Source organism: Drosophila santomea, chromosome 2R, assembly GCF_016746245.2.
Source record: "Drosophila santomea strain STO CAGO 1482 chromosome 2R, Prin_Dsan_1.1, whole genome shotgun sequence".
NCBI classification, from domain to species: domain Eukaryota; kingdom Metazoa; phylum Arthropoda; class Insecta; order Diptera; family Drosophilidae; genus Drosophila; species Drosophila santomea.
In genome coordinates this window covers 18842925-18870802 of record NC_053017.2, presented here as the reverse complement: position 1 = coordinate 18870802, position 27878 = coordinate 18842925, and the positions used below count along the sequence as shown (strand labels likewise).

The following is a 27878-nucleotide window of genomic DNA, read 5'->3' as shown; positions in this document are numbered from 1 at the left end:
TTAATTTAACAGCTAAATCTTGTGTTCTGCAAACAAAATATTTTTATTGGTTATATTCCACAAAAAGCCGAGATTGCCGACAAATTGGCATTACTAATACGCCTTGTTCAGCGCCGTTTAATAACTCACTTGTCGCGGCCCGGACTGCAAGTCTTTTGGCCACTTCCAAAGCGGAGTTTCTTGCAGGCCCAATTAGGCATGGAATGAAAATGTCACCATTATAATTTCCATAAACCACAATTGGCTGACTGGCGGCAATTTGGTTGAGCGAAAAAGCCGACAATCAATGCAAATGTTGCATGCAAGAAAATGCAGAAAAACACTGCCAGGCCGAAGGCAATTTTAGCATATGAAAAGAAGAACGTTAGAGGAAAAAACGGCGGCATTGCAAGCATAATTAAGCACACGAATTGGCCAAGTTATTAGCGCGGACACAGCTAGAAAAAAAAAGAAGAAAGAAACACACTTGCATGGCTGATTGCTTACTGGCAACGTCAATCAGTCGACTGGATTCAGAGTCAAACATGGCAGCTAAATTTTCAGCCGGCTAAAAGCCGTTTTCCACTTTGGCGACTCTCCGTGGCCATTTATGAAATTAAGTTATTTTGCTCTGGGGGCCACTGTTGCAGTTGCTGTTGCTGTTGCAACAGCTGCAGCAGCTGCAACAGCGTTGTCAAGCCGTCTTTTCATTTTTAAATGAGTTATTAGCCTCGAGTTGACGATTTCGGCCAACAACAAGTTTTCTGGCAACGCCCCCGATAAAAATGGCAGATTTTCCACCCCCCCTTCTCCAAACCGACCATCGAATGAGGGTTGCGCATCCGCATGAATATGTTTAGCCGAACAAGATGACAAACCACAAATAAGCGGAAACAAAAAGAGTCCCTTGTTTATTTTCCACGCTAATCATAAGCCACATTTTGTCACCACCGTTCGGGGGGGAAAACTGTACAGAAAACCACCCACGAGTGTGTCGACAAGATAAGCCGCACACTCAAACAATTTCCCCCCGGAGGAGGAGGTGATTTTCCGGGGAGGTGATGATGAAGCACTGAGCTTGCCGTCGACTGAGGGGTGGATTTTATTGGATTCGGGCTTATTGAATTTGCTGCATGAAAGCTTGTTTAAGCACACTTGTACACCCACCAGTCACCACCCTTCAGCAGCAACCACACTCAATTATTAAGTGGATTGGATTGACTGCGAGGGGCGGAGATCTGGGGAATCGAAAATTTAATTAAATTTGTTAGTACTTGGGTGGGCGGAGATACGGGAAAAGTGGTTTATCTGTTACGTATAAAAACGTACGTATAATAAAGAAAAAGTTCCTTTGGCTGCTCCCGAAATCATGACATGAACAATTACTTGGCTGTTGTGTATGTGTGATCTTAGCATACATTGTAGAGTACTGTGAATTACCTCTTATATACTGTTGAAAATAAATGGTACAATAACAGACATTATCAAATAAACAGCTAATTTCACAGCCTTTATTATACGTTTACGGCTTAGTCAATCAGAAATCAGACAATAACCCTTGACACAATCGAAATTGCTGGACCGTGTCAAAGCTTTTGTAGCGATTCAACGATATTCAACGTATAAACCACCCCCAGGCTGGAAAATAATCCAGCCAGCCCTTGGAAACCGTCAACTCATGATGTATTCCCGGGATGAAATTAATTTACCGAGATGCAAATTGAACGAAAAGTGGGGGGCCGAGCATATCAATTAAGCCCGGGCCTCAATTTACATTTCAATTACAAAGCGTTTGTCGAAAATGTCGGGCATTGGGAGTGCGGCAGGTTGATCTATCTAGTATCTTGTGCACTGCGACATTCACTCTATATACTATAGTACATTCATTATTCAAACTCGGCAAATTCTATGCCATTAGTCAGGAGGCGAGAGCCCAGGACAGAAAACGAGACCAGACAGCAGCAGATGTCAATTGTTGTTGGGCTTGTTAACACGAATGTAGCTGTAGCTGTAGCTGTAGCTGTATCTGCGTTCAAGTATCTGTATCTGTAAATGTATCTGGATCTGTAAATGTATCCCAGGCTGGGCATCTGTGTATCGGTGATGTGAGTGAGTGCACAGAATATTAATTACACAAACTAAACTAAATGCAACCAAACAATCGCCCGGCCGAGTTTCTCACATTGATTGATACTCTCTGGCCCGGCCAGTTGTGCAACATTCTGTTCTGCTTTTGTTTCGCAGTGAGCTGCTTTTTTATTGAAATTGAAACAATTTATGCACGCAATTAAGCTGAAAGCGGAGGCAGCTTGCAGCTTGCAGCTTGCAACTTGCATCTGAATCTGTGGCATGCCAGTAAATTTGTTTTCCGCAACTTCATGCGCTGCATACCCAATGAAATGGGCTCCCAAGCCTCCAGAAGGGTGCGAAGAAACCCCAGTGGATGGAGTTCCGGATTGAAACGCTGGCGATGATACATGAATAAAGAAATTAGCGCCATCATATGTGTATGATTTGCTGTGGGGAGAAATCGGATTGGAAAGTTCTGCTGTGAGGCTGGTTGGTAAATAGCTTCCATAATACATTCCCTATATACATTTTGTAAAATTTTTACAGATATTTTTATCCATATATACCTTGTCCAGGCACTACAACTTTAAAAGGAACTCACCATTACGTTTTTTGTGGACCATTAAACAAAAACTCAAGCGCCCTTCCTTGCCTTCCTCCCTCTCTTTCTTACCCCGCACTCCCTCCTGACCTCCCCGAATCGAGCCCAACGACCGCATCCTTATCTTAGTTAATTGTTCAATTACATTAAAGTCAACTCATTTGGAGTCATTAGCATGTCATTAAGGCACCACCACCACCACCACCACCACCACCACCGACTAACAAAAACCCAACCTCCGCTGCATACTTTCTCCTCAGCTGCAGCCGCGTCTTCAGGTCACTCTTCTCGTATCTTGTATCCCCTCTCCCTCCTGCAATTCTTCGCCGCGGAGCGTGCAAGATGAACATGATCGATAACGATATCGGGGATCTATGTGTGTGAGATACGAAGATGTCTCATCTTTGGGGGCTTAATTACTTGCACGCGTGCTAGAATCTCTCATATGAGTCGAGGGTCGGCGGGCGGGGATCGGGGATCGGGGATCGGGGATCGGGAATAGTTGATTCATCATCTGCTAGCCGCGTCTCTTTCTCCTGCCGTCTGATGCAGCTGCAACAAAGTTTATTTAAATCTCCCGTAAGATGCCCTTTCCACCGAACGCGCTTCTTCTGTTTCTCTCGAATGTTGTTTTTATTTATCCCCATGTTAGCTGTCTGTTTTGTGTGGCTGAAATGTTTTTGCCTGCGCTAATTAACTCATTAAGAATTGGCCAACAGCAGGAAGGGATTCGGCCTATAGAAACATAGTATTAAAAAATTAAATAATAAGGTATTTAAATGTATTATTACATATTTAGAAAAATGTATTGTATGACCATGAGCATTTTTATTATATTATTATTGGCGAGTCCTTCCAGAAACCGATATACCGTGTACACCACACACCACAGGGTATTCATACATCCCCATATGTCTGTGGCCATAAACAAAAGTCAAAAACTGTTGCTGATGAGTTCATTAACGAACTAATTTCAACTTAAATTAAACTTAATGCGAAATGATCGTCATCAGCAAAGCAAACAAAGAATCGCGAGCGAAAGAGAGCGGTGAAGAATGTTTTAATTTGCAGCTTCTGCGGAAGAAATCAAAGGAGCAAAAGGGAGAGTCCTCTCTCCTGCGCATTCTCTCTCAATCTCAATCTCACTCACTTCGCACTCGCTCTCGCTCTCTCGCGGATCTTGCATGCGAGTTGCAGTGCAACAAGTTCGAAGGCAACAACAAGAACACATCCGCTTTGTATTGGCGACAGCGCACTCCCCTTACCCCCCACCCCCCACTCCCCCTCGCAGTGCTGTTTGCTGTTATTAATAAAGACCACACATTTTGACAAGCGCGCAAAGGGGACCACCCAAGTGCAGCTGCGCAGTCGCAGTCGCCGCCGCTGCCACCGTCTCAGTCGACGCGACGCAGCTCATGCTCGCAATTCCAGGCTTCCACGGCTTAATTATATGCGAGGATGGGTGTGGAGGGGTTAGGGGGCTTTGGAAAGCAGAGGGGGGACAAGGCAGTTAAACTCGCGCGCGTTACTTAATTCCCCAAATGCAAATTCTTCTGCGAGAACCAGATGCCTATCGGTGTTTTGTAATTGCAATCGAGGGTAAATAATTCACTCGCGAATTTACAACCGTATGTGAGTGCGAATTGCGAGTGTGTGTGTGTGGTCAGGCTCCGTTGGTTTTCATGGGTTAAGACCATTAAACAAACTACTCGCTTAATAAAAATGTCATTGCTACATTAACGGCATGCAAATGTGGTGCAAAGGGGGCTGGGAGGGGCGGAGAACTGCCGGTAATCCCGAATCAATGTGAAAACATCGCCTATAAGCGAGGGGACGACAACAACAACAACAACAGCAACTGGCGACTATCGGAATCAGGTGAATTACACTGAACTGCAGGTTTTAGATTTTAGATGGGCTATTTCTCACGGTGTCTTAACTTCGAATTTACTAACATGCGCGTGAAGTGTACATGAGAAATAACCCATTTTGAATATTAAGAAAGGGTAATGGCTTATTTATAATAAACGATATGTTTTTTCTGCTATTAAACAGAAGTATGTAAATAACAAAGGAATATTTCTTAGCGATAAGTCTTCACCCAGCCCTGCAATAACTAAGTATAAACCCGACTTGTGTTAAATAGTGTAACCAAAGTTTACACGACCGCTGACAGGCCAAGTTGATCGCAAAAAGAGTCTCGTCTTTCGGCCTGTCCCCAGATTATGTCGTCGAGTGTTAGGGGAGAGCCCTCTTCGCTGGGAGCTCGGAGCTGTGGACCACCCTAAAGGCAGCCTGAGAATGGAAATGGGAATGGGAATGGGTCTCCCAGCTTTGGGCCAACTTGCTAGGTGGTCCGCGGCTGCTGCTCCGCTTTCCTCATTGCTGTTGTTGTTGTTGTTGTTGTGCTCTTCGCCTTGCCAAAAAAGCTGGCAGCTTTAAGGTTCGATCCGTGAGTCATTCCCCATTTCGAATCTCTGGGGGGGAGCGACAGAGAGAGCGATAGCGGGGGAACTCCTAGGTGGACACACAGATGCCGCAGCACACACACACGTGTGTGTGGTCCTCGCTGATTTACTGAATCATCGGGCTGTGCACTCAGAGAAAAAACTGTCAGAACTTAGACACAATCAGGCTTAAAACTTTAGCATTTGTGGGGATAGGAACCTTCTGAAGATATTTTCACTTTCAACAAAAGTATCCTGATATCTTAAACTTGTAAAGATACATTTGTTGGTTACTCTCAATGTTGTTTATTTTAATGTAACCCTATTTGGCTTGCAGTGCACCACATGAAGATCACAATGATGATCATCTCGGTGGCTGTTCATCATGTGGTTCTTGTGTGCGCCGCCGCCGCCGCCGCCTTCCAGTTGCGGGTGCGTCTCGTGGTCACTGATCTGGCCCGATCCGATGCCCCTCCGCTGTCCGATCCCTGCATCAATCCCTCCTTCCAGTCCAGAGACCCTCTCACTGAATCTCCGTATCTGCGGCTGTCCCCCGGTTCTGGTATCCGTTGGATGCTGCGATCGCGGCGCAGATCTCCAATTAGCCTGCCTTCTGGTTGATGACTTAATTAAGTCTGTGTGGCGCCCCTTCTCCACGTACTCCCTCCCCCCCAAAGTGCCCCCCTTTGTTGCCACCGTTTCTGGTATTTGCTGCTGCATCGATTTCGGTTTTGTTTTCTCTCCCATTTCGATTGATTTGTGAGCGCCATGGAAATCTTGGCTGGTTAATTGGTTGTAAGACGCAGAGCAGACATCACAGCACATGCACACGCATTAACCCCTTACGAATAATACCACCCAGCTATGGCCCCCACCCCGTAAGGCGAACAGTGTGATTTATGCTCCCCATTCCATGGGGATCTTTTAGGGGGAAAACTGCATCTTTAAGTGTTTTGTGCATTCGGTTGACATCTTGCTGCATCGCATTTCTCATGTTGTGAAATATTTTTGCAAATCTCTGACATGTCGGTGCCTTTGAAGGAACACTGCTCCTTGCTTGCCCCAAAACTCCATGTGGGTGGCCAGATGGACGGATGGAATGGATGCAATGGAATGGATGGATAGATGGATGAATGGTTGCTTGCTTGACACGGAATGGTTTGGCTTAAAAATGCGCACACGCCTTTCCCCACTTTAATAGCTTACACTGAAAACGCTTCCCATTCTACCCCTTCGCATTCGGAAGTGTGTGTGTGTGGTCTGCGGGCTTTTTGGGGCTGCCAGATGGAAATGGAGATGGGAGATGGGAGATGGAAGATATAGCCGCGCATCGCCCGATCCAAGTGAGTCATGTGGCAGGCGTGACAGAGACATACTCGTAAATTACACTACAGAAAAATGTCATTTGTCGAATGTCACAAAAGTGCTCCATTTGCTTTAATTCGGATCAGTTAGCTTGCATTCTGTGGGTACTACGATTAATGGGTGGTCTTCCAAGTTTCAACGCATCTTTAGATCACCAAATAAAATATATAAAAACTGGCATCTAGTACTGAAAGTATTCCAACTCCTCTCAGATTTTCCTGAACCCATCCGAAGTTGGGCTTTTCCGTTTCGAACCACCCCACCCGTAAATAACTTAACCCAAATACCGCGCCCACTTTTCGCTACTCTCCCTTTCGCTTCGGCAATTTCTCTCAGTGTTAACCGCCTGCTGTCTGCCAGTAGTCACATGCATATGACCTCCCCACCCAAAAAAAGGAAAAAAAACACTCGGATCGAACCACAAAACTCCTTCGACAACAGTTGGCTACGATAGTTAATGCGTTTTTAATGACAAGTCTGCGGCCTGCCATTGGCAAAGTGGAAAATAACTCATTTTGTTGCGGTAGCCATGAGTGCCAGTGCCTAAGTATACCTACCACATATAATGCTCAAGTGAATGCGAGCGGCTAATGTCAACAAATTTACAACAGTTAGTTCCGCCTTACGCAGCTTTCACCGCCCACAATTCAGCGGCGGCTCCACACCCCACACCCCACATCCCTCCCTTTTAGCCGCATTTTCAATGGAGCGCAAATATTTGCCAGTTTTCCGATCCTCCCCCACTTTTCAGTTGTCTGTCTTGGCTTTCCTTTGTTTATTTCCCTAGTGCTGCAATTTCCATTTACCTTGGTCCATCAAATGGGCATTTTGTGTGTTGTGTGTGTGCTGCGACCTGCCTCGTTTCCAGTTTTCTGACTCTGCCTCTGCCTCTGCCACATGCCAACGATCGTGGAACTGGTGGATCCCCCCGCCCCAACCACCACACCACCTCCCCCCCCCCCAAAGTCCCGGATTCTTTGGCCCGCTTTAGACACACAAACAAACTGTCAGGCAGCAGCTCACTCGCCTGATTTGCAGTTGATGGATTCTACATTATTCACCATTTGTAATCGTTTTGCGGTTAAGTTCTGTTCGGACACATCGTTTATTGTGTTTGTGTTTGTGTTTGTGTTTGCCGAGGGAATCGGGATCAGTGAAGAGGGGGGTTTAACAAGGGGGTTTAACGAGGGGGCATAACAAGTTCCCCGATGCGAGTTAATTGAACCAGAAGGTCGTTGCGATGATCACTTCGCTGTGCGGGGAATGGGTTGAGCAAGTAGATGGACTAGGAAAGTCTAGAAGGAAGTATCCATGGAGCAAAGGAATACAAATAGTTGAAGACGGAAGAAGTGAAATCAAAACAGTGCGTTTAAAACGTTATTCCAAACTTCTTTTAAAGGCTCATTAGTCTGCCCAGTGAATGCAGCCAGTTAAATTAATATTTCAGCATGTTTATCCAATGTTCTTCAAGTTTAAAGTTACTGTAGATATTATGGTATTGGGCCTCTTTTGCCGTGAACCCATTTTCAAGCGCTAGAAGCTCTTGAAAAGCCGCCAGCAACTCAATTCACCTTCAAGTTACAAGTGGCAGACCCCCAAAAAGTAAAATAAGAAGCCCAAAAGAGACGGAACGACTAAATGAAGACAGAGACGGAGACAGCGAGCCAAAAACAAACTCAACTCTGACAATTAACACCTGCTCACCTGCTCAACATCAGTGGCAGTGGCAACAACAATAATAAATAATAATTGCTCCAATGAGGAAAACATGGCCAACACACACACACACACAGACAGAGGCAGTTGGCCACACAAACGCGTTTGTCAAAGAGCAGCTACCAAAGTGAAAAAGAGAACCCGAAGCACCTGAAGCCGTTCGTCTTGGCCAAGAAGGCGAGGTGGGTGGAGGGGGGTTTCTGGCCTGTTTGGGTGCGATCACGACACACGACACAAACACGACAACAGCAACAAAATCGGCAAACATAAGCACCGCAACAACATCATTAAGTTGAAAAGCACAACTTTAACAAACAGCTAAAAAAAAAAAAGAGGGAATAGGCACAACCCAAAATGTTGGGGTGTAAAAAGTGCATTCTTGTTTTGGCCTTTGGCCTTATAATTTTGCATTTCAATAAAGGCAAACGCAGCGAAAATAAACATGAAAAGCCAACATGGCAGTGCCCATTAAAAAGGCATTAAATGAAAACAAGTGTTGTTGTCCCCCAAACAAAAAACAAAAAACAACAACCACCGATGTGCACACAAAAAATTAAAAAAAAAAACCCACTGACGACAACGACAACAGCAACAACCGCTACGCCAATGGCCACTAAAAATTACAGACCAAGTACCAAGCGAAGCCGAAAGAAATGGTAGCCATGGAACCATGATATGGTCTATTACCATTACTAGACCTGACCTCATAGGTCTGCAGACGAGACAAAACATACGCTGCGGGCTAAGTGGGAACGAGACATCTGTCATCGATCTCATGTGCAGAGCTTACAGTGATAATTTCTTACTCAAACAGAGTTTTCAAGAGAACTATGGTCGTGATATTGACATATGGAATCTAGTAAATTGTAATACGCGCTACCATGTGACTTACTAATAAGTTAGTAGTTTCTTAACGAAAAAGTTAAGAGTTTTTAAGAACGAGAAATGATTAGAAGTGATCATTTGGTATACAAACTCACCAAAAGAAAGAAGCTCAGAAGTTTTCAAATACTTTGATTTACTTCAAAGTTCCATTCCTTAACAACCCACTTTTAATAACCACTAAGTGCTAGTAAAGTACCCCAAATTATGCAAAAATGGGGCCAAGCCACATTGAAAATACTCTGTACAGCCACAAAGTGCCCTAATGAACCATCCAGACCGCAGAGCAGTGCAATCGCTTAAATTGCAAATCAATATTAAAATACCATAAATTTGTTCCTCTTTCGGTTTCGATTTCGGTTGTTATTTCAAGAGTTGTGCAACTGAACAACCGCAAGCCTTTCTGCCTTGCAAATGAATGGCAAATCGTTTAGTCAAGCAGAAATTAACCGCAGAAGTAACCCCAAGGTGGATTTTTTTTTTTTTTTGTATTTTTGGAGCACCCCAAACCATAACCATTCCCATAGTCGCCATAGGCAGCTGCAGAGCGGAGATCCCCTGCGAAGATCAGGCGCCAGAGGAAATCGGACAGGAACTAAGATCAACGTCAACTCGAATGCAGATTGAACGTCGTCAGTCGGTGGAACCCAAATCTGCAGCACTCTACCACACGCATATCCAATTATTTAAATCCAGGGCAACGAAATGCCGAAAAACGACGGGCAGGGAACTTCAACGGCCTCGGTAATGAAATGTTTCAATCACCGGCAGTTCAATCATCATCCAAATTGACAGAAAAACTAACTGCGAATAATAAAGCATAAGAGCTCGAAATATGATTACGATGTTTAAATGCAAATGCTCCTTGCTCCTTGCTCCTTGCTCCCTGCTCCTTGCTCCTTGCTCCTTGCTCCTTGCTCCCTGCTTCCTGATCCCTGCTCCTTGCTCCCAGCTCCCCACAGATGTCGAAATCAAGGCAAGGCCGGACACATCCAGCAGATGTTTTGCGGCACCATGGGGTTAAGGAAGTGGCTCCTGGGGACAACTTGTTAATGGGGAATGGAGAACATTCTTCTGATTGAGTCGGGGTCTCTTTTCAATCCGATCGTTTTTTTAGTTTTTGTCAATCCAGGAATTCGGTCATAAAATGAGTGATCCTTTATATGTACAGTGAACTTCGGATAGAGTGACCTTTTACCAAGCTAAATGAACACTCTGGGAATCGTTTTTAAATGCTATACAAGTGCTATATAATCCAATATAATCCAATTAACATCGACCACCTTTATACCTTTTAATATTTTGTTGTCTATTATCCCATCAATATTTCACTGTACTCTGAGCTGCTCCTTTGGACAGATTTCCGACCACTTGTCACTCCATTTAGCCACAATCATCACACATAAGTCAGAGTAAATACCCTACCGTTTTCATTCAGCATTCAGCATTCCATTGTGGTTTCGATTTCGTTGCTCAATTGCGAATTGAGTTTCGATTTCGTGTCGGATCGACTTGAATCGAATCCAATCGAATTGAATCGAATCAGAACGTCGGATCGGAAACCAGTAGCCAGTTGCCAGTTGCCAGTTGCCGATTTTGGCATAGAGTCAATTGCAATTAATCAATACCAAATGTGGGCATTAGCTACAAAATAATTTAACCTTTAAAATGGCAATTAAATCGTTGCCCGATCAGCTTCGAATCAAAATGGTATCGAAATAGTTGTTGCAGTTGTCGGACAATTAATCGATGTTGAAGGCCCTCGACCCGCAGACAATTAAATAACAAATTCGTAGAGTAAACGTAAAAGAGCAACAAATTAATCGAGATGGAGTCGAGTTGAACCCATTTTTGTTTCTAATTAAGCAATTTCGTGGCGCGTTTGCCAGGCGATTTTAATCGCGAGCGCGTTAATTATCGCCACAACTATTTTGTAGTTGTTGTTCTGGGAAATGTGGGATTTGGCCAAGAGCGACTAGCACAGCCGCCGGATCGGAATTGACCGCGATCGGTAATGACTCACAGAGATTACGAATTCCAGAGCCCATTCATTCTTTGGCTCACTCTCAATCAAAGCGACTCAATGTCAATGCACTCCAAGGCGGCACAATACGTATACGTATCTCAGACAGAAATACGTTTTAATCAACTTATCAAAAAGTGTCAGTCAAGTCGGCAATCAACATTTGCAATGTGTGTGGTCCCCACATCATCGTGCCCCCTCCAAAAGTCGGCTCTTCAAGACCCCGCTAGCTGACTGACACCGAACTTAAGTGGCGCACAGCCGCACACGGATGCCCAGATACAACGATACTCAGATACTCGGATACTCGGATACTTGGATACTCGAATACTTGGATACATGGATACTTGGATACTCGGACGCACTGAGATACTCGTTCTCACTGCGAGCCAGTTTTGAATGCAGCTATCTATGAGCTCGTGGTGGACACTCGTCAGCTGGCACTGGCTAGAGCTTGGAGCCATCAATCTTATTGACACTGTTTCTTTTGTTTTTACACATTTTTTTGTCGAGCATAGAGGAAAACCAAAAATAAAACCAAATCGGTGGCTATTTGCGAGTGCCCCCGAAGCAATTGAAGCCGTTTAACCGATCTCGATCTCGATGTCGGGCAATTGAGTTTCCACGCACACCAGCTTTTCGTATCTTTTGAGGTTGAGTGAAGTCCAGTGGAGTGCGATAATTTGTCGCTAATGGATGGACTCATAACACGATATCGCTCAGTGGATTTATTATTCGGACTTGGCAATACTTTGTAAATGAATATTATCCAAGCTTTTAACAAAGGTAACTCATCTAAAGCAACCCCATTTAGCATGAAATAATTGGTATCTCTGTGAAATCGGTTTACTTTCGCATTGCCCATTTCTTATTTAGCTACAAGCCTACTCTAGCAAATGTATTACATCGACAGACTATTCCATCAAACTTTCCCTCCATCGCGCATAAATTCAGCGGGAAATGCAATTTAATTACCCGCGATGAACTCGCGTCGGCCGCCAGGGCAGTAATGATGACAAAAGCGATCATAAAGCTGCCTCCTGCGATCATCAGCATCGTCATTATCATCGATTGTCAGCGAGGCCGTAGTCGGATTCGCATTTGTTGTGATTGTCACAATTATTACGCACATAAATCGCAATGAAACCGGCAACGGCCAACGGCAATCGGCAATCGGCGATCCCAGTCAACTGATGATGAGTGGATGTGGATGTTGTGGATGTGGCTGTGGCTGCTTGAAGATCGAAGATCGCGACGATCACGAGTCGGGCAATCGAGAATCGGTAAATGGGGGACTGGCGGCGTACATCAGCCATTGGCAAGGCCGGCAAATTGAGTAGCTCCACTGTGTCCAACTGATCGCGGCTACTGGTTAACCTGATCGGATCTGCTTCCTAATCGTATTCCCTCGGCGTAGACTAGACGATCAGATCGGCAAACAGATCATCACATTGTACGCAACCATCGCTGCTTAGGATCAATGCAATCAGAGATGGGCGTATGATACGTAATGCTTTGTTTGCGATTTTCCAATTTATCGTAAATATTATAAATATGGGAATAGAACTTAAAATTGTTCTAAGCTTCACTACTAATATCTTAATAAATATCTCCTGAGTTTTAAGCTGTTCTGTAGAATAATCTTTCGTTCGTATTCAATCTTTTTGATTATACATTTTAAGCTTTAAAACGTGAATCTTACATCTGCTTCAATTTGCAGTACATCCGTTAATTGGGCCTGCCACTTCCTCCTGGCCTTTCGATTCGTTTATCACATTCTCACGCACCCATCTCCCATCCGATCCCCATCCGATCCCCATCCATTCCATCCTATCCCATCAGACATCGGACTGTCTGCTCGTGGTGCATTTCATTAAGGCTTGTTTCTAACTGCTTAATAAAATTTATTTGTATGCACTGGAACGACGTCGTCAGTCCGCTTGGCCAAAATGTGAGGCAGCAGCCTTGCTGGCTCCATCCGAGGCCCCAACTCCAACTCCAACTCCAGCTCCCAGCTCCATCTGCAGAGTATCTTGCTGTTGGTCTGCGAGTACAGGACAAGCTTAAGCGTTGTTCGTGTTCGCTGTCAACTTGGGTGGTCCGAGAACTTGGCTCGCTGAACAACAACTTGGATGTGGATCGAGGACGGGGCTACGGGGCTATGGGGATATGGGGCCTCAAAGTGGCTCCCCCACTCCGACCATTCCTCTCCTTTCCTGTGACTCAGCCGTGGAGTTGCCTGGTTGCCTGGCGAGCCTCCACCGTATATAGATCAAAAGTTAGACAATAGCTGATCCCCAGTTGACATTGCCTTCCCTTTCTGAAAACCACCTCCCCCTCTGGCGCCTTTGCGCTTTTTGCTTGGGGCTTCCTGGAACGATGCTAGAATCTCTCAATTATCCGCGGAGTAACTAACGAAACTGATTATTTACCCAACACTCGACGGCTGATGGCTGGAGCTGCTCCACTCCACTGAGCTCCATGGGTGAACCAGTTTTCTCTGTACGTGCGCTGCCTTTTGTTTTCCCACTAACACTCCAAAGTTGGCCAAAACTCTTTAGAGATGATAATGAAGCAGTAATTCCAATAAGTGTGACTATCCGATTTCTCTGCGGGCCCATCTCCATCTCCATCTCATCATCGTCGTCGTCGTCGTCATCATCACGAACAAGTAATTAAAGCGAAACAAGTAATAAACAAACAATAAGACGACGTCCAAGACGCCGACGCCAAACATATGTCTGAAATAAAGGGAAGCATCAGCGGCTCGCTCGCTGGCCATGCAAAGTATCTCTTTTGGATTGTTTCATTTTTTGTGTGTTGGTTTGGGTTGGGGGTTTTGGGGGTTGGGGAAAAGTGAAACCAGGGGAACCCAACTCGCTCTTCCCAATTAAACTTGACAAATGCGGCTGACCACACACACGCACTTCGATTCCCCAACTTGGATATCTGTCGTGACTGACTGACTGACATAAAATAATCAAAGCGATCCCTGCAGACATGTCAAGCTGTATGACATCCACATCAACATCTTCCCGTCAAAGGAAGTCCCCAAATTTCCCCACACGAAACGCCCTTGGCTCCGATCTCCGATCTCAGATGATCATCGGAGGCATAAAGCCGGCTTGGGTGCGAGTTATGTGCTTCAATTAACACCAAAACTAGGGAAAGGGTTAAATGACTAAAATGGGGGAAACATTTTCACAATTGATCGAGCTTAGTACAGATATGGATTCGATTAAAGTAAAAAACTAAAGTCTAAAACTTGTTGAGAATTATAAGCGCTCTTGAAATATTTCAAAGTACAGCGTTAGAAAGTCAATTAAAACATAATTTGCAACTTAAATAATTTATTTCATTAAACCACTCCCCATTTTAGCCAAACAAACATTTGACTTCACAACATGCCCTGGCTACTCCCTTCAACTTTCTAATCAATTAAATGATAAGTTCTCCGAGGCGATCGCAACCTGAAAATAGTGCCAGCTACCGAACTGAAAAATGAGTTCAATTAAGGCTGGCCGGTCGGTCGCAAGTGGTTCTCGATCAGATCGGCGATCTATTGAAATATTCAAATCGTATATCAAGTAGGTAGACATGGACACAACGTGAATCGCCTGGGCTTATAAGCTCATTATTAGTGACAGAATACCGAAGTCGAGTCTGAGTGTGAGTGTGAGCAATAAATAATCGATTAAGCAAAAGCCACAGTTCGTGTGTGTGTGTTTCGACCGTCAAGCTTAATTAGATTGCGATGGAGGCACAGAGTTCTCGATTCAAATTATCACTGTACCCAAATATTTATATGTATATGCCACAGTCTGCAGTCATAATAATGGGGCTTATGGGGATTATTTGTTTGTTTTGGCTGATGCATATTTGGTTGCGAGTGATTGACTGATTGACTGCCTGCCGAATGCCCGAATGCCCGAATGCCAAAAGGGAGACCCTGCCCCATTCCGGAACCTCCCACGTATCTCAAAATATTATTTGCCTGATGAATGAAGTCATTTGCTTGTAGAAAATATTTTGACAGCTGTAAATATCTCCACACCCCTCGGCGCGCTGTTGCCTCGTTTTCAAATTAACACAAATGAAGTTATAAAAATGATTTTTATATGCCATGCCCATGCTGAGGTTATACAATATGAAATCCCAAACCCAAATGCGGAAACTTGTCTTTCATTCCATTTCAATTCAATTCAACATTTTTGTTAGGTTTCGCCTTTGCTTTTTTTTTTTTTTTTCATTTTGACTTTGGCTTTTTTCGACCAGCTTGGGTGGTCTTTTGGGCCTAAGCTCGTCGTTGAGGCTGGATTGTTGTGATCTTGGGGCTTGTGTTACATACGAAATTGAAATTTCTGAATTTTTAATATTTCCCTTTTGTCTTTTCGTTGGACGTTGTTGCTGTACGATGGAGCTCAAGTCAAATGATAGATAAGCAGGTCTCAGTCTATTGAGTGTGAAATTGGGCGAACCTGAGAAGGTTGGGGTAACTTGGATAACAGAGACTTAGCACCCTAACTGTCAAGTGATTATAACTGTTCTGCGGCTTGATTGGTGAAATTAACTTAAATTGAATTAATCATAATAGGTATCATTTAAATGAAGCAGCATTGGGATAATAGGATCACTACTATCAATCAAAGTAAACCACTTTACAAATTTAGTATTTGCATTATTATTGTACATGTATTAAAGCATCATATATTGATTTAAGCCTTTAAGTCCAATTTAGCCCAAACAATTGCTCTGCCTAATATACCCCACTTCCTAGCTCTGGGTCTGGGTATGCGAAAACAATTACAAAATGCCTGGCCGATGCCCAATTTGAGGCCATATTAACTGTTGAGCGGAAAATGCAACTGTCCGCAGCAGCAGCAGTTTCAGTTCACATTAACCAAATGCGGTCAGCAGTCCAGTCACAGTTTAAACGACATTTTTCGCTGCTGCCGCCGCTGTTATCGTGCCGCAGGTTTAAATATATATATACGAGTATATTTTGTAGACACATACATACATATATATGGGGCAAGGGGTAAGTGGAAAGGGGAGACTGGGGCTGCGGGTCTGACAGTTTTATTACCAAGGCGCATGGCTGCTTTTTCCAGTTGCGGCAGTTGCAGTTGCCAAAGCCTTAAAAGGCGCTACTACTTGTTGTTGTTGCTATTGCTGTTGCTGTTACAGTTGCTGCCGCTGGTTATTGTTGTTGTTATTGTTGCGGCTGTTGTGTGTTCCTTGTTGGTTGTGCGATAAGTTAACAGTTGAAATAAATTTTTGTCACTTCATAAATCGCCGCAGTTGATTGCCATTTCTGCCTAACACCCATCATACACTGCAGGAAAATGCGCCTATTAAGTTACTTAAGTTAAGTACTTGTACAATATCTAATTGTTCAGATGCAGTCAATATTCTTTGAAAAAGGTTTTCATCATCAGTGAAGCAACATAAAGCCATACATTCTATATTAGTTTTAATTTCTGACCCATCTATGAGAGCTTGTGTTACACAACATCCTCATTACCATCTACCATCCATGGTATCAACTATTTAAGATTTGATATGGAAATAGCTGGACTTATCCCAAAACCAACTTTATTTCCTCCCCCTGAGTTATGACCGCTTTTGACCCACATAAACCCTGTGACGTAGCACCGGCAAGTGTTTGAGTGAGCGCTTAAAGTGCGCTCGTTTAATAGGTCTTACCCATCTAACCACTCACTATCCACGGATAGAGCTTTCTTAAAGTGTTTGCCAGGAAAGCGGCTAGCACATAGGCCGGTAAGTATTTTCCTCAATGGCTCAATTTGGCGGCCAAAGGGAGTGGGAGAAGCGGAGCCGAGTTCTCTTGAGGCTCTGGATATCGTGATTATCATATGACGTGACAGCCTCGCATATTTATGAATGCATTTGGGTCATAAACAACGGTGTTCTTGGTGCTGTTGCTGCGTTTCCAACGCAAATTGCGCACTTCAGACGCAAAATCGTTTTGGCTGAGGAACTTTTCGTGTTCCTATCATTGATTGAGTTCTTTGATGGTTGCCAATAATAATTTCAGGCCTTAATTCGGGCTCAAATTGGCCCAATTGCATACATTAAAAATTATAGGGTGTACTCTACGCACTGGTTTATGACAGGAAGTAATATCATTAAATTTTGACTTAATTGAATTGACACTTGTATTTAATATATTTATTCATATCGAAAATTACATCTGCGAACCCGGGGGCGCCACTTAAATTGAAATAGGAACAATGCCGACAATCACCACCAGAAACGTTAATTAGAGCTTACTAAATCGCGTTGATAAAAATATAAGGGGTACCTCAACTTACTAAAGTGTCAGAAAATGTCTCCAACCATTTCGCCGATAAAAAAGCGAAGTTGACCTGCTCCTCTCAATCCCCTCGCCACTTTTGTTTAAGGCAATTTGCTAAGTAAATTTTCCATTTAGAACATGCAAAGGCATCGCGGCCAAAGAAACTTTTCCAGCAATTTTCCAACGGCACGGAGATGAGAAAATCGGAGGCTTTTCTGGAAATGAGGGGGGTAATTGCTGGACGGTGTAATTGAAATTCGTTTGTTTATGTTGTCATTGTTGTTGTTGTTGTTTATGTTTCTGTTTCTCCGGCTGTTCGGAAAGCGTCTTCTGCGCAAATTGAAAATTACTTAATGGTTCAGTGGCGATCGCTGTCGCTCCCGTTTTCCCGCTGTCCCCTTTCCCGCTAAATTTCCCGCTTGTCGCTGTCTCGGCTACCGGTTAAATGAGCTCAAAGTGCCGGACAAATGCGAAAATTGCCTACCAGCGGCTGGAAAAGGTCAGAATGGTGGTTCTTGGCGGGAAGTATCCGGAGTATTTGGTCCCATCTGAGTGGTTCCAAGCTGGAATGCTTATCTTGTAAAAGGGAGCTGAGGAGCTAAGGTAAAGATAGGTCAGTAGAAACGGATGTGGGCATAGCTGAGTACACAAATGTGTAATGAATAGGCAAACATATGACTGATCATTCATACTTTTTACCCACTATTTCTAGATCACTCTTAAGAGAGCTGCAATATGTAACTAATTTTTTGTATAACAAGGCCGTAATTAAATATAGTTGGTTTGTCATTTTTTTAGGTTGCTTTTAATGATACACCCTGAAAAGGGGAGCTTTTTATATCAAATGACTTTACGTTTTTGCCCAACGGAGACGCAAAAAAGTGCTCACTGCGTATATGCAACTGTAAGTTAATTATTGTTTATTCTACAAATGCGGTTTTTGCTTAAGACCAAGCAAAAAGCATGCCTCTTCATTTCATCGGTGCTTTGAGTACACATTGATTAATCCTTTGGACCGCGCAAAAAGGCTATCATAAATAATTGCTACATCAAAACAGTAAATAGAGCCACTCCCTCTCGTGCTCATTGCTCGAATGAAATTCATGAAATATGGCCTGGCAATTATTCAGATTAAACGCAATCTTGTATCGATTATCAAATGCTTTTTGCGGTTTTCATACAATGCCATTAATCTGCATCGAAAATGGCGCACAAATAGACGGCACATATGCAGTCGGACAGCTTCCCATATGTTAGCCATATATCATGTGGCCCACAAATGGCCGTTAAGTGCAATTAACTAATTTGTTGTCGAATGTACGTTTTTGGCAACTGTTTTAATCGCCTACGCGCACACGGAATATGTTGCATTAATTTGTCAAATTAACACCTTTGTTGGTTTGTTGGATTATAAAAACTTTGAATATTTTTCCCCGACAGCGGGGCGGCAGTAATTTTTCAAAAGCAACAAATTTATGACTTTTATTCGAGCTGGCATTTTAATTCGCCGATTTTGTAGCTGACTGGCTCAAATCTCACGCTAAATCATTGTTTGCCATAGCAGCTGCAGCCACAAGCCAACTCCATATAGCCCATATAACTCCATATAGCCACTCCAAAAACGAATCCAAATCGGAGGACCGACGACGCCATCGCCTACAACATTCATTCAAATTATGGAACCGCACTGCGATCGAGATCTCGTTTTAGTCACGCTAAATTTATACAAAAAAAAAAAAAGCGTCTGGAAAAAAACCTAAAAATGAAACTGAGAAAATGAAAAAATGAAAAAGCCACCACAACAATAAACACACCTTAAAACCCCGGAGCGAGAGAGACGGGCGACTGCAGAGCGAAAGAGACGGCCTGTGTGGAGGGGAGCAACAAAAATCGGTTGGAGTTAATTAGCGAGCGCGACAAAACCCACCCAAAAGCGTAGATTTATGCACTCGGAATTCGTTTTTGGGGGCTTCACGGGTTACGAGACTCCCCCAAAACTCCCTAAGTAAATATGGGTTTGACATAGCGTTTCAGCGTAATGAGTAAATTGCCAGGGAATTATTCGGATCCGAGTTTATTTGGGCCAAGCCAAGTTCTAAGTTCCAAGTTGTGTAATTGGAAATTAGTTAGTGTACAAGAGACAACTTTTGATGGGTGTATTACAATTATTTACTCATAATGCAACGTAATTTTCCCCGAGCTGTGTATTTAGATCTATAAAACGTGTGGATAATTGGCTAAAACTGTCGTAAGTGCCTAAACCGCTGAGCTTGGCAATCTTACAAATTGCATCCAATGATACTTAATAAAGCAATTAATTGTAACTCGCTAAAGATGAAGTAACTCTCGTAATTACATAAATGACCATTTAAAGCTGATATTGTAATTGAATAATGCTATTGTCAACTACTCGGTTAAACACCACAATCTAAACGTTTTAATAGTGTGCTATAATAACAAGTATCTGTATAAAATGCATTCAATCTGTTAAGTAAACCCTTGGCAGTTCATTACCGATGATGAACTAGCACAGCAAGCTAATAAAGCTAAACACCTCAACAAAATAACTGCCATCAAGTGGCTTAAATCACTCTCCATTCGCCACTTGAACCACATGATCCATGGATTCACCCGAGATTCCAGGGCATTAGCCAAAAAAACTATCAAGGCATCCGAATTGCTTGTTCAAACAGCAATAAGCCACCCCATAAATGAGCTGCCCAGCATATGGAGCTCAAAACACCCACCCACCCATTCGATTTTCCCCCGAAATTTCAGCCATGAAATTATTAGGCAAACGATTACGAATTCCCTGCGGTGGCATAAACTAAATTCATGAGAGTGCCATGATTGCTGGGAGATTGTTTTGGGGTTGTTCTCGGGTTGGGGTGGACCTTAACACACACAAAAACACACACACGAGGTGGCAGGGGTGGGGGGAGCGGCATAATGAGCTTAAGTTATGTTACATAAGCCATAAGGACATGAAAACCACTCGAGCAGACACTTCACATCGGGGTGAGTGGTTCGCCTCCCTTTCGCTCCCCTGCGCTCCCCTTCGCTTCCTTTCGCTCGCACTCACTTCATTTCGGTGGTTGGCAAACTAATGAGCTGTGGGTTGCTGTGGTTTGGCTCCGTTCGCCGGCTCTGTGGTGTCTGCCGCTTGTTTGCACAACCGCTTTATGAGCCACCACTCAACAGCTCGTCTCCTCGAGTGTGTTTGAGCTTGGAGAAAGAGTGAGTGACTGTTTCAGCAGAGGATGTAAGATGCTTCAGAAATAGTCACAACACCATATACACGTAATTTGAGGTTGCCAGGATCAGCTGATGTTGAATACTTGAAACCATGCTGCACCGTCGTATTTATAAAGCCTAAACTTTTTCATGAGAAGCACTTCAAATCAAACAGCAATCTGAGACTATTATTCAAAACACCCATACGTATTAGACATTTCATCAACTTTATTTTCATTGACAAAGTTCATAGAAGGTACAATTATATTTCATCAATATTTGTACTCATTTTCTATTTTGCATCACAAATTACATAACTAAAGCATCTCTTTTCAAAGATGCCTTTCTCTGGTTTGTTTGTAAGAAAGGACATGGACTCACCTGAGCTGGGGCGATCACTGTATCGGGTGCAGTACACCCACGCTGGCCAAACGATGGGAGTGCCCGAATCCTCGCCGGATTTTCCGGATGCTCCTGTGGCTCCCGCTCCTGTCGCTGGAGGTGGCGACTTGACCAGATCCACCGGTGCGCCCGAGGTGTTGGTGGTGCTGCTGCTGGTGGCGGTGCTATTGGAATCGTTGCTGTTGCTGCAGATATTCGCCAGCGAGCTGGAGAAGCTCAGGCTCGAGTTGGCGGCGGCATTACTTTGAGCCAGATTCAATGGTTTTCCTGACTTCTTGGGCGCCTTGAGGGGAGATCTGTGGCCATTGGTAGTCGCAGAATTTTTACTGCTGCCAGTACTGCTGCCACTCACACTGCCAACTCCGATGTTGCCACTTAAAGCGCCAATCTTGGGCAATCGGGAACCAAAGTCCGCCTTCAGGATATTGTCTATGCTGAATTTGAGTGCCCTTTCGTGTAGATTTTCATTGTTATTCAGGTGATTCTGCATGTGATGATGGTGATGGACCTGGTCCCTTTGCAGTAGCAATTGCTGATGGGGATGCGCCGCTCCACCTGGTCCCAGGCCCAGTGCCGTGGCCGTCAGCTGAGCCAGTGCATCCTGACCGCTGGGCACTGTGGCCACAGCCGCCGCCGCCATTGCCATTTGCAGCTGTTTTCCCGCCGCCGCTGCCGTGAGCGCGTTCACCCTGGCGGCGGCCATTAGATGCATCTGCTGCTTCATCAGCTCCTCGGCGTACAGCTGGGACTTCCGCAGGAACTCCTCCTGGAAGGTACCCGTGGACGGAGGCAATTGCAGGAGATCCTCGGGCAAGAAGGGCGCACCTTCGCTGGGCGGCAAAACAGTGGTGGCGGTGCTGCTGAATGCCGACGGTCGGTAGATTTGGCTGATCAAAAGCCTCTGCCGTGCCTGAGCTTGAGCGGATAGCGCCGCCTGTGCCGCCTCCGATTGCTCCTGGCCCACACTCAACACACTGTTCTCACTGCAGCAGCTGGCTGGATCCTCCAGGTCCAGATCGTGCTCCTCCTCGGCCTCCTCATCCTCGATGTTCAGCTGCTCCTCGCACTCCGTCTGCTCGTCCTCCTCATCCTCCCGCACTTGGGGCGAGTTGCCCGGCTGGACAAGCGGCAAGGGCAAGCAATCCGGATGCATTTTAGCCACTTCCTGGCCACCTCCGCCCGCTCTCCTCTCCTGCGCGTGGTCCTCAGCCTCCTCCAAGGAGGGAATAGTCAGCTTGAGCGGGGGCGGTCGACTGCTGGCCAAGGTGGACATCAGTTTGAGGGCTTAGGTCTTCAGCTCGAAAGTTCACAGGGACCAAAAGCCGACGGCATTGCAGGGTAGCCAGAAAGCATTAAAAACATTAACCACAGCCCAAAGATATCACTTCGACTGGCAAATACGCCGCGCTATCGTTTCGATTGACAATTGGTTTTGGTTTTGCTTTTGGGTTGGGTGATAAACTTGTCGATACCGACGTTAATCCGCTCGTCCGTTAAAAACGTAACGTGCGCTGTTACGAACCGCCGACCAACTGATTCTCTCGCGAACTGAATAGCAAAGCGAGACGGCTGCAGCTGAGAGCCGATCCAAAAAGAGAACTCTCTCTCGCACACGCTCTCTCCCACTCTCCGTCCCGCTCTGGCTTTTCGAACATCCAATCAGCGGCTGCGGGGCGTGCCCTACGGTTGTCCCGCTCGCGCACACGGCCTGTCGCCTGTCAGTTGAGGTTATGTTAAGTGTTTGTATATTTGTTAATTAAGTGCGTCGTCGCCCCACAAAGAAAAAAACGAAAAAGAAGGAAAATAGGGATAAGAACTCCACTCCATTTCCATCTGCGCCTTGTCGTTTTGATTATGCGCTGCAGCATTTAAGTCGTAAATCTCACTCTATGTAGGCTGCTCTCGCCCTCCTGCTCCTCCTCCTCCTCCTTCTTCTCCTTATCCACTCCACTCCACTCCCCCTTTCTTTCGCTCCTCTTTGCGGTCTGGCATCTGCAGTCCTTTTTTGCTGGCATCCTATCCGCCGTCCTGCATTATATACCCACACACACATATGGAGTATGTGTCCGTTTATATACAACACATGCCACAGCTTCCCCGTCTCCCTCACTCATTCGCTTCCTTTTACTTATTGTTCTTGTTGGCCCGATACAACGAACATTTTTGCGCTTTTTGATGTCATTGTTGTTGTTAGCTGCGCTTTATAAATCACCACCACAATTTTTGTTGCCCCAACATCTGCCGTGATTTCATAATTGCTTTTGATGCTTTTTTGTCGCCGTTTTATTGTTTGTTGTCGTTTTGCCTTCACACATCCCATCGGACAACATTGATGATAGTTCTGCGTAAATGAATACCAATACGTGTGCAATTGCATACGTCTAATCAGAGGCGTAGTTTCAAACACGCTGAACAGGGGCTATGGTCAAAACATTTTTGTCTGCATTTGAACACTTTTTAGTAATTGAAAAATCATTATAATTTTTCACCTCAAGCCAATCAATCTGATACGAATACAAAAATCGAACCTTTGATTTCCCTGATATCAAGAAGTAAGTAATAGTTAGAAATTTAGCAAACATACACCAAAATTGAGCATGGAGTACTTATACATGATCATTACTTAGAAAAGACATTATTTTAGAAATTTAAAAGTCAGTTCGCAATTACCCTCCATTCCTGACCAGTTTGAGGAGCCCCCTCCTCCCGCCAGTGAAAATTTGACATACGTATGCTTGGGCTTGCCTAATTGGCCAACATATTGCATTGTTGCAGTGCTTTGTGCTCATAAATCTGTATTTAGCTTTCCTTTCAAGTATTTGTGACATGTGTGGGGTGAAAACGGGTTTGCCTTGTTTGAAGTGAGCTTATGCAGGGCATACCAATGCCTCTTTTAATTAAATCAGAAAACTTTGTTGTGGTCCACGAAAAGATGTCTAGGAATGGCTGCATTCATTTGCATTATCATGCTGCGGACCTCTTTAGTGACACAGTAGAAATCGGTTAATGGATCATATTTCATATCTGGAATCGACTATCAATGTTGCACCTTTCTTCCCGTTATCACCGACAGGACAGATTGGTCATAAAATATCGGAATTCCAGCGATCTTTTTATCGCTGCTGTTGAACCCATAAAGCCCGACTCATGGACTTTTTCGGGCTGTCCGCGCGTAGTTATCGCTTCGAATTGATCGGCGGAACCACGCCCCAAAATGCAAACCCATCCAAGCCAGTTTAATAACTTTGTTGCACCATTACAAAGAAGCCAGTGCCAGATGCCGACACTGCGATAGTATAACCGATATAACCACCGACAAACGAATTAATCAGACTTAATTTCCAGCCCTCGACAAAAGAAACAATTATACTCCGCGATTAGGGAAAGGAATGGAGTACAGCAAATAGTTGCGTACAGTCGAGCTTCTGTCACGTAGCCCCCACCATTTATTTGCCTAAAGACTCGAACATTACCTCTTACCGATCATTACCATTGTTTGCGTGACTTACGGCTATCGCAGCTCCAAATTTTAATGTGCTAAATGGCTGTTTGAGTTACAGAAGTTTGACTGTGGTAACCCAAAACCACGAATTATGAATAAAATTAAACGCAATTGCTCAAAATGTCTGAATAGCCAACTGATTTCCCCCCGCTCGCTGCCCTTCACCCCAGCCATTAGCTGCAGATTCCATCCGAAGAGGAGACATGATTAAAGCCGCGCACGAAACGCTTTTCACATAAAAGACGCCGCGGAGCGTAAGGCGATCTCGCTAGTTAATCGCGCAGAAAATCTTCATCAGAAATGGACGGAAAGCAAAGGCAAGCAAGAGCAACAAAAAGCTTCGCAGTAAAGTTACTCAAACTAAAATAAATACAATCAAAACATGAAGCCTACAACGCAAGCAATAAGTAACAACGACAACACAACGACAACGACAAAAGAGCAAAGCGCGCCGGCAAAACATTACAAGACCTCTATCTGCCTCTCTTTCCCTCCGCACAGCAACAACAAATAGCATAATCGCAACGAGTGAGCGAGCCGGCCAACTCCTCCACCGCCCGCCCCTAACAGCTCCCCTGCTCCCCAGCTCCCATGCTCCCCAGCTCCCCACTGGGCGCACAATTTAGATGCGCGGCAATAGATAAACTTAAAGAGGCTTTTATTTAAACAAAGCGCAGCAGCATCGCAAGAAACGCCAATGAAGCTGCTCACCGAGGCAGACAGAGAGTGAGATTCGGGCTCCTAGGGGAGCGGACTTGCCACAACGGAGGTTGGGGCGACAAAAAACGGTGCTTTAGCATCTGAAACACTTTAAAGGTTCTTTGAACACCCCGTATTAAGTAAGAAATTATTATTATTATTAGCCTAACAATAGGTCTCGCAACCTTAAACAATTATCATAAATGTGCACTACATGTTCCCTGTTCGGGCGCCAATATAAGCTTATTGGTATAAGCTTATTACATTTTTTTTGTTTGTAAAAACATTAGATTCAAGAGAAACCTTTTCAGTTGTCATGAGAATTTAAAATAACAAGTTTTTTAAACTATTGAAAGCAATGAGCTTTCAAGGATCCCTGTTCGGGCGCCATAACACATAAGCCCATTTTTGTAGGAGCCGTAAACATTTGATGTTTATAATGGGCGAAGAAACTGTTCAGCTCCAAGAAAGCAGTATTACGCCAGGTATCCACTTGGAGTCCTTGAATGCAGCCCTGTACCAGCTAGCAGTAGCTAAGTGCGCCGAGCTGGGGACCAAGAATGGGGACCCAGAGTTGAAGCCTGATCTCTGAGGTCTGCTGCTGCTGCTGCTGTTGCTGCTGCTGCTGTCGGCCGAAGCGCAAAAATGTATGTAGCTTACAAACGAGCAACATCAGAACAGAAACTGAAACTGAAACAGAAACAGAAACAGAAACGGAACGGAGCGCGGATTGGTGCTCCCTTTCTGGCCCGCCAACAGGATCAGGATCGATGGCCCTCGTTAGGTTCGCGGCTCTTTGTGTCAATCTCATGGGATCGTGGTGCTGTCCCTCTAGCTATTTACCCGACAAATGGGGCTCGCCTCGAATGATTTGCGCAGATCTGGCTATTCCAGCGCACAAAAAGTAGCAACTCCGTCGTTGTGATTTTGCCGCTTTTTGTCTCTGTTTGCGTTTGCGTTCGTAGTTGCTGCTATTGGAGCTGATCTTTTAATCGAATCGTAGCATTTATTATGTTGCGACTGGGGATTGGATGTGGATTGGAGACTGTAATTGTTGTGATTTTGTGGCCAGTTTGTCTAATGTCGTTTAGCAAACAATGGACATGGCTGTGTCATAAGTTAACAAACAAAAAACAAGCCGAACAACAAATAGCTGGCATTGGTTGCGCAAATTCAATTCGTAATTCATAATTCGCCACTCTGCTTGTGCAATTTGGCTTTGACGTGCGTTGTGATTCGATTTGATTTTGTTTTGATTGGATTTCAAATTTCTTGTCTCAATTGAAATTTGCATAATTTATTCGCTTGAGAGCGTGCAGCTCTAATTGCAATTAACACGTGACGACGGCAGTAATCATCATCATCATCACATCACCGTCAATAGTCGGGACTCCCATTTGAATCCCATTCCATTATCCCATTTCTCCATTCCCAACTCTGTTCCACTTGTCGACAGTTTAGAGAGAAAAATCAATAACAGGCATGTGGAAATTGTATTTAATTGACAGTTAAATGGTTTTCAACTCGCCATGGAAATCGATTGGGTTTGGCCCGCAGATGCCATTGTGCCATTGGGGTTGTTGGGGCTTGAGGGAGGGGGGTTTTACGAGGGGTGGTGCGTAACAGCCAATTAGCAGTGGAAAAGTTTTCGAGGAAAATTAATAAGTAGAAAATACCGTACATGTCAGAGGGAGGCAACTGATTTGTCAGCCTAAAGTGAAGAGGTGGTTTTACAAAAAACGGGGCGGAATATTTAAAGCCGCTTAAACGAGTAATTACCAGCTAGGAACTTAGAAGAGTGCCAAATGAAAATTATTGAACAAAGTAACATAATTATAATTTAAAACTTAACAGTTAATTTACACGCAGGGTGGAACTGCTAAACATAATTTTCACTATCAGACATGCTTTAATTGTGTAACTAATATTAGTTATTTGTACGCTTTTGTACGATTCTTAAGCATATTCAAGGAGTTGCATGTCCTGCGGTTCGCCTTAGAATAGAACCCTTTCTTATACACTTAACCAAGGCAAATAAGTAAAACGCGACATTTGAGCCCAACTGACAATCACCTAATTACATGCACAACTCTAATTGAAGTGCGAGGAGTGCGGCGACACAAAGAGCGAGAGGGCCGTTGGCAGCGGGAATTGGGGATGTGGGGTAATTGCAAGGCGATGGCCTGTCATCAGTTGCCGTGTGTGTGGCTGTTGTTGTTGTCGTTGTCGTTGTCGTTTGCGAACGCTTAAGCAAATAGCATTAAATAAAAGGTTAATAAATAGCACAAAGCACACACTGCGGTCGAGCGAGTGAGCGAGATGGGTAGACAATATGGCCGACGAGGCTGACATGTGTGTGACGTGCTTGTGCCCGAGAGGGAGATGAAGAGGAAGAGGGACAGGGAAAGCTCGCTGGCTTGCGTGTGTGTGAGCGTGTGTGAGCAGGCAGTTTGTAACGCCTGCTTATTTATGCACGAGGGGGAAAGAGAGGACGAGAGGAGGGGGCACTTTGGCGGGTCCTTTCAATTCAGCCGTCGCTCCTCCATGCAAATGTCAATTGTCAGTTGTTGTTGATTTAAGTTTATTTGGTACAACAATCAACTAATTACGGCTTGTTAAATTGCAGCCATTGAAATGAC

General features: G+C 44.4%; 1 protein-coding gene across 1 annotated transcript in view; it reads right to left on the bottom strand.

Annotated features, from left to right (window-relative positions):
• The window catches only part of LOC120446639 (homeobox protein invected), a 32843-nt gene extending 10269 nt beyond the window's left edge, over positions 1–22574 (bottom strand). Inside the window, exon 1 of the mRNA XM_039627707.1 lies at positions 21018–22574. Coding sequence (XP_039483641.1) covers positions 21018–22311 — 1294 coding nt within the window. The 5' untranslated portion in view covers positions 22312–22574. The remainder of the gene's footprint in view (positions 1–21017) is intronic.
• Between the last annotated feature and the right edge of the window lie 5304 nt (positions 22575–27878).